At 42.9% G+C, this 12583-nt stretch overlaps 1 protein-coding gene across 3 annotated transcripts in view; it reads left to right on the top strand.

Annotated features, from left to right (window-relative positions):
- The window catches only part of AP1B1 (adaptor related protein complex 1 subunit beta 1), a 117504-nt gene that overhangs the window by 62111 nt on the left and 42810 nt on the right, over positions 1-12583 (top strand). For all 3 annotated transcript variants that reach the window (XM_030217509.1, XM_030217510.1, XM_030217511.1), the window contains exons 18-21: positions 2508-2637; positions 4328-4412; positions 8598-8684; positions 11007-11161. In XM_030217509.1, the coding sequence (XP_030073369.1) occupies positions 2508-2637; positions 4328-4412; positions 8598-8684; positions 11007-11161 (457 nt within the window). The remainder of the gene's footprint in view (positions 1-2507; positions 2638-4327; positions 4413-8597; positions 8685-11006; positions 11162-12583) is intronic.

The raw sequence follows: 12583 nt of genomic DNA, 5'->3' as shown, positions 1-12583 counted from the left end.
CGTGGCCCTTGCGGTAATTTCAGTTTTGACATGCGTCCGCTACGCACGTCAGAAAATTTTATTTTATGGTGCGCAGCAGAAATTGGGTGGTAATCGTCATTCTACATGTGTATACCTTTACCACACGATTGACGCATCAGATCTTACTGCTAAGTCAATGACTGGTGGTAAGGTTTCAGACCCAAAATGGACATGCGCGCAAATTTTTATTTTGCCGCATGTCCATTTTCAACAAAACTTTTTAAAAAGGCCTTTTTTTTACAGGTGTGCTGAAAAATGGATCTGCGCACCCAAACCACGTGCCTACACTAGCGCAGCCCATTTTTCGGCTCGCCTTAGTAAAAGGACCCCTAAATTTAGCCAGTTGAGCTTGGGGTTGAGAATCTCTACTGGTAATCAGTTTTGGGTGCAAATCTGATGGATAAGAGAAGGATGAAGTCCCCATGAAAGTGATATCAAGAAGAGCAAAAAAGTGGATGACCCTGTTAAATTTCAACGGTTTATATTGATGATTCAACATTTTGAACAAAAGCAAGAAAATCAAACCTTTTGTGATCATGATAACAAGTCATACGTGTATACATACATCTTAACTGCATCATCAAAAATTTACATCATTTTCTCTCCCCCCCCCCCTTACCCACCTCCCCAGGAGCAGCTGCACATTGAACTTCTTACTTCATGGTTACCTATTCCTTACAGAGTCTATTACAGGAGTTTACCCATCTTATACATCTCTGCTGGGCGCCCCATTTGCTAGGGCGTGCCAAATTTATTGAGTACAGCACTTCTGGCTTTGTGGGAGATATTTTGCAGATACTTAACCCATATGTCTATAAACCTCTTTCTTTTCTTGGGATTGCCAGAGGCATCCCTGGCCTCCCAAAACTTTAATTCATGCAACCTATTTCTCCAATACCAAAAGGAGGGTGGATCCTTCTGCAACCAGTGTCTTGGTATACATTTTTTCCCCACTGCATATGCCTTACATAGAAATAACTCCATATTTTTGTCTGAAATTCCATAAGCATCATTTTTATTCAAAAGCACTCCTATCCAGGAAGGGAGCAATCTTTGTCCTAATAGATGTTCAAGATATTTCTGTATCGCTCTCCAAAATAATTTTATTCTATCACATCTCCAAAATGCATGCATAAAGGTATTACTATCTGTACAACACTTAGGGCATCAGGTGTCCATCCTGCTCTTACCGCTTGTACCTGTGTTATGTACCCCCTATGGATTACACTATATGTGGATGACCCTGTTAAAGAAACCAACGCAGCTTTATTCCAGACAACCTTTGTTGTACATGCAAGAGCCAACACGGCTGTGTATTTGCAACAAATGCCTGCGGGGGTCACACAGTCTACAAAATAAAAGTAACCCCGTTCCCGTGCAGACCTCTACTCCATAATCCATAATGACCTTCCTTTGTCATTTTTGGGAGGTATTGGGATGCAGATGGTTATCATGTCACTGTTTCACATACATTTTGTCTAATCATTTTTGGGAGGTGTTGGGATGCAGATGGTTATCATGTGACACTTCCATATACATTCTGTCTAATCAGGTGATTTATAGAGAGGAGGTTTGAGGTGCATTGAGGACAGAATCAAGTCCCATCACTGAGCATCAAACCAGGGCTGGTGTTAGACACAGAGGTCAGCACATAAGGTTTAAGGGTGGGTCTCCGTTCACCATTTCAATCCCAGATCATCCTCCTTTTCAGCTTTACCATCTCAGGTCCCCACCCCACCGCCAATCTTCTCCTTGAACCTGTAGCTCCATGAAACTTGGGTTCCTTTCCCTCTCTCTTCCCCTAGTCTTGTGTTGGGGGTTCTAGCAGAGAAAGAAAGAGGTCTGTAGACAATTGTTTAACACTTTCCACACTACAAAGTCCTGCCTTTCATGGCAGTATTCCAATTTTATTCTGTTTCCCATCCTTCCCCCACCCTTTTACCTCATCTGGGATATTATTGGCCCAGGGCAATTCTTAAGGCATTAGCAGCTGAATCAGTCTGGGGTGCTATGAATCCAACACATATTTGAACCCTGCATAGGTTTTATTAGTTAACAGGAAATCAAAGCGAGAGGATTTCATTACCTTGCTAATCTCATGTTAAGTGCAACCTAAAGACCTGTACTTGTCCATTTCCTCATCCTCCTCCCCTCAGGATCCTCCCTTGGATAGGATCCTGCTTCTGTCAGAGCCTGGGAGGAGGGATAGGGTTGTCTCTCTTTATTAGTGGGATCCATTCCAATGCTCGGCAAAACATTATCCATCTAAGTGGCTATATTCAGTTGCTGGATGGGATAACTTAAAGATAAAGTTAAACCTGTTTTATGCTTTTGTTAATTTTCAGCGGTGCCACTTACAGAGACAGTCCTGTGTTTCTGAATATTGGTCTGTTAATATGCAAAGGCTGTGACTGAAGTCCCTCCTCTCTGTCCTTCCTCAGTTGTTGGCCATAAATCTTTACTTTGCATTCTTTCTCTCTCAACAGCTTTGGCTTGGCACCAGCAGCTCCTCTCCAAATCCATGCCCCTCTCGCCCCTAACCAGACAGTAGATGTTTCTCTCCCTCTCAGTACTGTAGGATCTGTAATGAAAATGGATCCTCTCAACAACCTGCAGGTGAGTTTAGCATCAGCAGAATCCTTCACCATAGCTCCATCATATTAATGTTGCCGTATCTGAGATGCATAGCAGCAATTGGTTGTAATCCCATTACATAGCAGAATGAATATTGTTTGCTCCCCAGGGGCTGCCGGATGCTTTCACCGAATGGCTAGCAGGAACATGATTTGCAATGGCAGGCAGCTATGTTCCTTCCCGCCCTCCCCTGAGCCCGATTCGTGCATCTCCACGGTGCACCTAGACCCCACTCATCCCTTTAGACGGTATACCACAGCTTGAATCTTGATGTGGTCCTTATTTACAGTAATAATGCAGAGACACAAGTTTTCCTGCTTACTATGGGTCTGTATTACTTTGGATGAAACATCTTGCATTTCCTGGTTGTGCATTTGCTTTCATGAACTTCTCGTAAGACAGACAACATGGCTGTTAAGAGATACCATGGTAAATTCTACCAACGGGTAAGTTTGAGATCTTTTAGCATTTGCACTTCCACAGTCCCCTCCGTACACTGCTTGCCAAGTCCTGATGCTTGAATCTTAGATTCTTTTTGTGCATTTCTCCCCATCCCTTTCCAGCCTTCTAAACCTATATCACACTTGAGATTTAATAATGCACAAAAGAAAAGTTATATTGAATGTTTCTTTTTTTTTTCTGCTGTTGAATTCTGATGTCATTGGAACAGTTTGTATTACTGTCATAAAATGAAAAAAATACCAAACACAAGTCCTGCAAAACTTGGACTTTTAGTTCACTGCAATACACCAAAAAAACTGAGCACACCAAATAAATATTTCTATAACTTTATTGAGTTAAAAAAAAAAAAATTATCTGAGTAAATGGGAATTTTTTCTAATATCTTAAAAGCTTTAATAAGGGTTTCTGTTATAGTTCACTGATAAAATGAAAAAAGTCAGTCACAAAAAATGTCAGGCCCTTTTGTACTAGTGATGCTGCTTCAAAATGGCCACGTTTAAGATTCATTTCTTTATCTGCTAGACCAGCCCAAATGAGTGGATTGTGCTTCCTTTCCAGTAGATGGAGACAGAGAAAACTAGAAGTTTCCCAGTGATTTCATCACTGGTTTAAGGGGAAGTTGCAGCTAAGGCATTTGCCAGTATTTTCTATCTTCAGCATTTTGATGTCGAGCTTCCCCCATAAAGGTTAATACTTGATACCACAAGATTATATGTCTTTATAAAATAGGCCCCTATTTTAAATTCTGTAGAGAACAGTAGTCTGAGATCTAGCCAGTTCGGTTCCCAGGATAAAAATTACCTGTTTTCAAATCTGTGTAATTTTACACCTCATGCTTCCATCATATAGATATCTGTGGGTACTTAGTACCCAGATAGCTAGTAGGGAATTATCTTTTTAAAAAGTTAACTACCTGGTACTTGGGTAAATAATTACCGGCTGGCTTGCACCTAGATAGGCTATTAAAAATGCACCCCATAATCAGTCTTTCCAGCTGAGAATATTTTTCTGCAGAGTAATCCCCTTTTTGCTATTCACGAAGACACCAAGGTCTCATTTGAATTGTGCTGGATCCTGCCAGGTACTTGTAGCCTGGACTAGCCACTGTTGAAACCAGGGTCCTAGGCTGGATGGACCCTGGGTCTGACCCAGTGTAATAATTCTTATTCGTAAGCTCACACTGCTTTTGGTCTCTCCCAATTTTTAACAGGTGGCAGTGAAGAACAACATTGACGTATTCTATTTCAGCACCCTGTACCCCTTACACATCCTTTTTGTGGAGGATGGGAAGATGGGTAAGTGCACAGAGAAACTGGGGCTCACAGTACCACCTTTTCATACCTTACCACCATAATCCTAAGGTTGTCTGGTATTTAGTTTAATTTGTCAATTTCTTTACACATATGCTGTCCACTCAAAACACCAGTTGGGCAAACTGTAGATATTTTAAATGAATAAGGCACAGTCTGGGGAAGGGGGAACCTATTCCGAAAGGATGGGCTCCACCTTAACCAGTGTTGGACCAGGCTGCTGGCATCGGCATTTAAAAAGGAGATAGAGCAGCTTTTAAACTAGAAACATGGGGAAGGTCGACAGTCACTCAAAAGCGCATGGTTCGGGATAAGGTATCTTTCAAAGATATCACCAAAACAGAGAAGATAGAGTATCTTGACAGTGAGGTTGCAAAAGAGACCATAGTAGATCAAGTGTCCTTAAATAAAAATCAGACAAAAGATTGCAAATTAATACTGTCAAGTACTAAGCATCATGTAAATAGGAACAACAAACATACTTTGATATGTCTATATGCGAATACCAGGAGCCTAAGAAGTAAGATGGGAGAGTTAGAATATATTGCACTAAATGAAAAATTAGATGTGATAGGCATCCCTGAGACCTGGTGGAAGGAGGATAACCAGTGGGACACTGTCATACCGGGGTACAAGTTATATCATAGTGATAGGATGGATCGAATTGGTGGAGGGGTAGCATTGTATATTAACGAGAGCCTTGAATCAAATAGATTGAAATTTCTGCAGGAAACAAAACACTTGGAATCACTGTGGATTGAAATTCCATGTGTAAAGGGGGAAAGGATAGTGATAGGAGTGTACTACTGTCCGCCTGGCCAGGATGAACAGACGGATGCAGAAATGTTAAAGGGAATTAGGGATGCAAACAATCTGAACACCACAATAATAATGGGTGATTTCAATTACCCTGGTATTGACTGGGTAAATGTAAGATCGGGGCACGCTAGGGAGGTAAAATTCCTTAATGAAATCAAGGACAGCTTTATGGAGCAGCTGGTACAGGAGCTGACGAGAGAAGGAAAACTTTTAGACCTAGTCCTTAGTGAAGCGCATGATCTGGTGCGGGAGGTAATGGTGCTGGGGCCGCTTGATAATATCACTGGATCATAATATAATCGGATTTGATATTAGCTTTGAAGTAAGTATACATAGGAAATCAAATACGTTAGCGTTTAACCAAAAAAAAAAAAAATCAAATCAACCCAGGTTCAGGTTAAACTTTATTACAGCACATGTGAAATCAATCTAAGCAGTTTACAACAATTAGAATATAAAGGGGCATAGGGGAAAAAAGACAAAACAAAACTAGGTTACAATTCAGAGTAATAAGGAGATAACCTAGTTTTGTTTCGTTTTTGGTTTTTTTTTTTCCTCTTTTCTTTTTTTTTCCCCTATGTCCCTTTATATTCTTATTGTTGTAAACTGCTTAGATTGATTTGATATGCACTGTATTAAAGTTGAGCCTGAGGGACTAGAGGAGAGAAGGTTTTTGGGAAGTCTTGTATTCTGGGACGGAAGTGCATTCTTTGTTGGGCCCCCCCCCCCCCCCCCCTTCTGGCACTGAAGGAATAAATTGCAGGAACTAATGAATTGGGAAGCAAGAGGTGCACGAATGTCTCCTGGGAGGCAGCGGAGGTTTCTTGCGATTTGGGAAGCTTATTTGAATGTACTATCACCCTTGGCGCGCAGCCGGATTGTAAATGGGCTCCCGTGGAGTAGATAAGATTTGGGGGATGGATGATGGAAATTAGGTACCAAAACGGAGCAAACGGCAGTGGCACATGTAACTGCACTTAAGCACCCTCATTTAAGGCATGGGCAGGCTGTGGGCGGGTTTCACGCGTTTAGACGCCATCACTTATGCCATTTAAAAGGCAGGTACGAATGCTTATTTATTTACGGTTCATTTCTACCCCACATTTTCCCACAAATGCAGACACTGTAACTTCCATGAATTACAAAAGTTAAAAGATACAACACATGAATTTAGCAGTAGAATAAGGATAAAACGTTAGCAGCAATTAGGATGGCTAAACAGCAGAATTACTAATGGAATACACTTGTTCAAAAAGGTACGTTTTCAGCAGCTTCTTGAAAAGAAGGTGGTCAGCTTGCGATTTTAGGAACAGGGGAAGAGCGTTCCAAGTCTTCGGGCTGGAGAAGTGGAAAGTAGAGGCAAAAAGAAGCTAACGCTCTCTTCAGTATTGGGCTCTGGGTACCCAGATACAGTTGCAGAATACTACCTTAGGGCACAGGGCTTTGGACCGAATTTTTTAGCGCCCTCAATAGAATTGTCCCCATAGTGCTTCAGAATTCAGAGATAATTATCCCTGAAATGTTTTATTGAAAAAAATTGACCTTATACTGGCTGTGAAAACATCTTTAGGACCGTGCAGGTCTTTTTCTGCCGTCATCTACTATGTTACTATGTTAGTGTTGGGAGAAACCATCCATATCAGAAACTGTTAGTGGGATTATTAAACCAGAGGACATCTGCCACCTCTCCCCACCCCTTTCCAGGGAGCTGTGAAGCGTTACTCTCTGTTCTTTGTCAAAGCCTGTCCCATTCCCATACTTGGCTATAATTACAGTGCAAGTCATAACTTCTGGTATATACAGAAACTCATTCTTTGGGGGGTTTTTTTTTTAATGGTATTTTCAAAATACAATCAAGCAGTAAATCTTGTTCAGCAAAACCAATCCAGAAATCCAGAGAGAGAGATAAGAGTAAGGAAATCCCATATATACATATAACAAAAGTGCACAAATGTGAAAGGGAAAAAAAAGAACCAAAAGAAAAATCTCATAACAAAGAAAAAGAACTGCACCAACCCATCCAAAAGCGCAGAAATCATAATTAGAGCTCAGCCAGCAGATCTAAAAATTGTGCAGGCAGTCTTTTGGTGAGCAAAACCTTAGCCAAGAGTGAAGATTACAAAAAAAAAAAAATATATATATATATGCTTTGCAGATTGAAAAGTCACAATACATTTACAGGGAAATTTCAAGAGAATTTAGCTTCCAGCTGAAATACCCTAGAACACAAAAGTAGAGACTACTGTATTGCCTTTTTTTGAGTCTCTAGAGACAGGGAACATAGGTGTATCCAGTCTATTCAGCTTGTTTAATGCTATTTTTTGGACAGTCAAATTTTTATGGTGTTTCAGGTTGAAGAATCTTTTAGTGTGTATAATCTCTATATATAAAAGGCACCACCAACGTTCTAAATGAAGCCTCCAGCCGGAAGTGTGAAGGGGGAGAGATATCTGGTTTCCCCATGAGTGTCTGCCCTCGCTCTCTCTGTAACACAAACAGTGAAGGAAAACACAGCAAAGCATGAAATCAAATCGCTCTCTCTGTAACAGTGAAGGACTCAGAGGGGAGAGAGGGCAGAAGCCCTCACTATCTCTGTAACACAAACACAGCACAGCAGGAAACTTAACACTGAAGGACTCGACTCCGAGGGGGGAGGGGGCAGACAGCATAGGGGAAGGGAGAGAGGGCAGAGGGCAGGGACACACACACTCCCACATGCACACAGAAGAAAACCTTGCTAGCCCCCCCCCCCCCCCCCCGTTTCATTTGCATCAGAAACGGGGCTTTTTTTACTAGTTTACTTCTGTTTATTGTTTTGGGATGATATGTGTTTTTATGGAAACCACCTAGATTTTTAGGTGGTATACAAATTTTTAAAATAAATAAATATAGATCTTATCATTTAAAAACTGCTTGTCTCAGTGTTAAAAAAAATCCATTCTTAATGCAAAGTGCAAAAAACCCGTATCAAAGTTGCAGAAGTCACCAACTTAGAATCAGAAACTCTAATTATGTTAATAGTATCCCATGAGTCCATCGGAACCCTTTTATCATGAGATTGAGATCTTTGGGGGGGGGGGGGGGGGGTGGATTTTTGTAGGAAGACAGTTTACCATCTTTTGCTTGACGTTGCTTCCTTTAGATATCTGTTGAACAGCTTTCTGACCAAGGTAATTGAGAAAAGTTCAGTACACGGAGATTACTTCTCAATAAATTGTCTAAGGTGGGCAGATTTGAAAAGGGACTGCAAACGTGCAGGCTGTATCCTGTGATCTGAAAGTGGTAGATAATGGTATTTGTGTTTTGGATTTGTGAGAAATATTTTCAGACTTCTCTCTTCACTGTCCACAGATCGTCAGATGTTTCTAGCTACGTGGAAAGACATTCCAAATGAGAACGAAGCCCAGTTTCACATCAAAGACTGTCCCCTCAACTCAGGTAGGCCCGGGGGAAAAAAGAGATAGGGATCCCCCACCCCATTCCATTTAGATGTTGAGAACTGATAACCATGAACTTCCTCCTCTGTTCTGGGGTTCGAGAAAGAGAGTTGCCTAACGTTGTACTTAACATTTCAGAATACAACCAGCCAGGGTCAGCACTAAGAGTTAAACCCAAAGACTGATGATGCTAAACTTTGCCTGTATAACCCCTGCTCTGTAGAAATGTGTGGGTTTGTTGGTAATGGGTTTCTGGGTTAAGATCCCTGAAAATGAAGGTGACCATAAAGATTGTACCACTGTAGCCTTGAGTGTGTAGCCATGTGTTCTGTGGTTGCGATCTGATTAACCTTTCCCTAGTGGAAAATCCCTGACCAGATGGGGGATTTTATTCCTAGATTACAATTTTTCAGTCCATCTCTCGCTGTAATTGAAAAAGCATTTAATCTTCTAGGCTAATTTTGCAGCCCCTGCTAATTAGTTTCCTCATTTTACCTCTCCATAAATTCCGTTGCTGGCATTCTCCACCCCCTGTGGCCTCTTCCATTATTACTTGTAGTCCTTAAGGCCTGCTATTTCCCTGTGTTGCTGTCCTTATTAGATTCAGTTACTTTTTCCCTTTTTAGCTTTAAGGTATAGTAGTTATTAGTCTCCTGTATAGTCTGTGTATGTTCGATATCTTCATTACCAGCATCTATTAATGTGCCCAGTTGCAAATAGAGCACGAAATTTAGGGTGTGTGTGGGCCAGTGCTGCTGAGATGGAGGGGTGGGTACTGTGAGAGGGGAGGGAGACTGCATAGCGACAGTGACAGCCTCGCCATCCCTCACTGTCACCTACGCTCCTGTCTTTAAATAGATAGCTTGAGTGGGCGATAGGGCAGAGAGAGAGAGAGGGAGAGATCGCTACTTGATTACTTAATTACTGCTTGTTAAATGAAAGAATAATGAGAGGAATAAATTGGTAACAAAAGGTGTGAAACTTATATAGAGCTGCTCTTAAGTGAATTTCAACTCCTTCAGTGCTGGGTAGTTTAATTGTGTTTTATTGAGGCGCATGCTATATGCAAAGTAGGAAGCACATGTGAATATATTAATTTTGCTGCAGCACCCAGTTGTGGCTCAGCCCCCTCTTTACTGCAGGATGACTGGTAGAAGACAGAGAGGCTGATATAGAGCAAGAATTGTCCAACTTTGGCCTGCACTGGGGGGGGGGGGGGGGGGGGGGGGGGGGGGAAGGGGTTCAGACAGTCCCTTGTCAAAAGGGCAGGATGTCTCTGTTCTGGTTTTACTTGCATTACACAATTGTTGGTTTCTGAAAAAATTAACTCGTATGATGCGCCCACACATATAACAAACGCTGTACCAGGGTATTTTTACACAGATGTGCTAATTGCAAAATTAACACATTTGTTTTTAAGAGGGCTTTTCTTAGGTTTGTAGGCTTTATAGCACATGAAACTTGCAAAAAGCCTTAAAAATGTGCTAATGCTGCAATTAGCGCATCTTAGTAAAAATATACCAGTATCACGTGGTCGCGCAAATAGTACACAGGGGGAGATGCGGTTTGTAAAAATGCATGTATTTTAACATGTGTGCATATTTACACTATAAAGCAGGGGCGTACCCAGACTTCGACGGGAGCGGGGGTCCAGATCCCAGGTGAGGGGGCACATTTTAGCCCCTCCCCCGGTGCTGCGGCCCCCCCCGCCGCCGCTGCCAGCACCACCAACTTTGCTTCCCCCTGCCGACGACCCTCTTGACCCCCCCTCCCGCCTCCGTCGCCTACCTTTGCTGGTGAGGGACCCAATCCCCACCTGCCGAGATCCTCTTGCTTCCCGCGCAAGGCTTCGTTCTGTTTCTGACTTCCTGCATGTTGTACGTGCAGGACGTCAGACTCACTGAAACAGAACGAAGCCTTGATCTGCAGGAAGCAAGAGGACCTCGGCTGGCGGGGGTTGGGGTCTCTCGCCAGCAAAGGTAGCCCACGGTGATGGCGGGAAGGGGGGGTCCAGGCCCATTCTAAGGGGGCCAGGCCCCCTTGGCCCCACGTAGCTATGCCCCTGTTATAAAGTCAGAGAAACAGTGGACTAAAACCAGGATGGACTGCTCTTGTCAGAGGCAGATGGTGACTTTATCTTTTTCCCTCGGAACCTTAACGCAGTTCTGCCAGTATAGCTCTGTTTTCATTTGCTGCTTGGTGCTGAGATTGAGCCTACATCCCTCATCACCCCTAGAACTGTAGCTGTGGTAGAAGCTTTTTCTTTGAGCATTATTACCTTGGCTTTTTTCTGCTTGAATTGGTGTCTGTCCTATTTAAACAGATGTATCCACCAATAAACTGCAGAGCAGCAACATCTTCACCATCGCCAAGAGGAACGTGGAGGGTCAGGACATGCTGTACCAATCACTGAAGCTTACCAATGGCATCTGGGTTTTGGCAGAACTGCGAATCCAGCCCAGCAACCCCAGCTACACGGTAAGTCTAACAGACAGTGAGCAGAGAGATGCAAGGTACAGTAGAGTTCAGTAGAACCTACTCTCACCCTCCCTGCAAAGTTCATGTCCCCTGTATGATCTAGTCTTGAATCAGATCTTGTGACATAACTCTTGCTGTAATTGAGATTAATATTCAAAAGCTCTAGATGCCTAGGTCTGCATAAATGACAGTTTTTGATGGCTGTCTTGACTAAATGCCTAAATTTAGATTAGATTTAATTACTCGCCTTTTTCCAACCTTAAGGTGAGTTAAAATTCAGATACTGTTTTTTCATGCCAGGGGGAGCTTCTAAATCCTCGTTATGCCTGAGGCAAAGGAGGGTGACGTGACTTGCCCAGGGTCGGAAGGAGTAAGCAAAAGTTTAACCCTAGCATCCTCTGTTCTCCACCTTTAGGTGGTTTCTACACTCACAAAAAGTAGGTGGTGCCAGGGTTTTGGAAATAAGGCAGGTGCCAGTGTTGGAAATCGGTGCTGAGAGCCTAGCCTACTGTCCACACTTAGACAAAGAACTAGCAGGCCTAGATTTAGAATCATAAGTGATAAATTTTCAGCCCCAAACTGAGAGACCCGTGCAGAAAGCCGCACAGTAGAGCCTGCTGACCACATGGCTTCTACTTAGAGCTTTCCGCTAAAAGTTAGCCCCAGGATGCAGTATTCAATGAGCATACAAATTACTGCCTTATTAAAATTGCAGCCGTAATCTGTAGCTCATTGAAAAATGCCATCTTCCATTACCTAGCTTCACACTGTTCCAGAACCGGTGGGATAGCTGTGTTTATCAACCAGCAGGTGGAGATAGAGAACTGAAAACTGAGCTGATACATCTTGGCATCCAGTCCAGCTGCTCAATATTTTGTATCTCCAGCAGGTGAATGGGCCAATTTACCGAAGCAGGGATAGTGAGTTGCTGCAAGGTGCTTCAGCTTCTCATCCCACTGCCTCTCCGGCTCCTAAGAGATCTCGTTTAGACCTCCAGGAGTGGGCAGATAAAGCTATCTCTGTTTCTCCCTTCTTATCTGATATGACCTCGGTCTGTGCAGAGGAGCCATCATTGAAGGAGCCATCCTGAGGAGGGGGATGATCCAAAAGTACTGAGGTTCTTCCATAAAGAGGAGCCTCAGTACTCTTATTTCTGAGGCACTGGCAGTGCTTTCCATTGAGGATCCTTTTGCTTTGGTGTCGGGAGTTCCATCTTCGTCGCTTATGAAGGGGCTTAGAGGACCCAATGCGTTCAGACTTTCAGGACCGGATTACAGCAGAATAGATCTCGCTGGACACTGGGCTGAGAGTGGGGTGAGCCATGACCCACCTCTACCCGTTCTGGAGGTGAAAGATGAATTACAGCTTCCCAGGATGGACCTCCTGGTTACGACGGTGACTTAAGAAGACCACCTTGCTGGT

This window comes from Microcaecilia unicolor, chromosome 11 (genome assembly GCF_901765095.1).
Source record: "Microcaecilia unicolor chromosome 11, aMicUni1.1, whole genome shotgun sequence".
NCBI lineage: Eukaryota > Metazoa > Chordata > Amphibia > Gymnophiona > Siphonopidae > Microcaecilia > Microcaecilia unicolor.
This window is presented reverse-complemented; position numbering and strand designations above follow the sequence as displayed.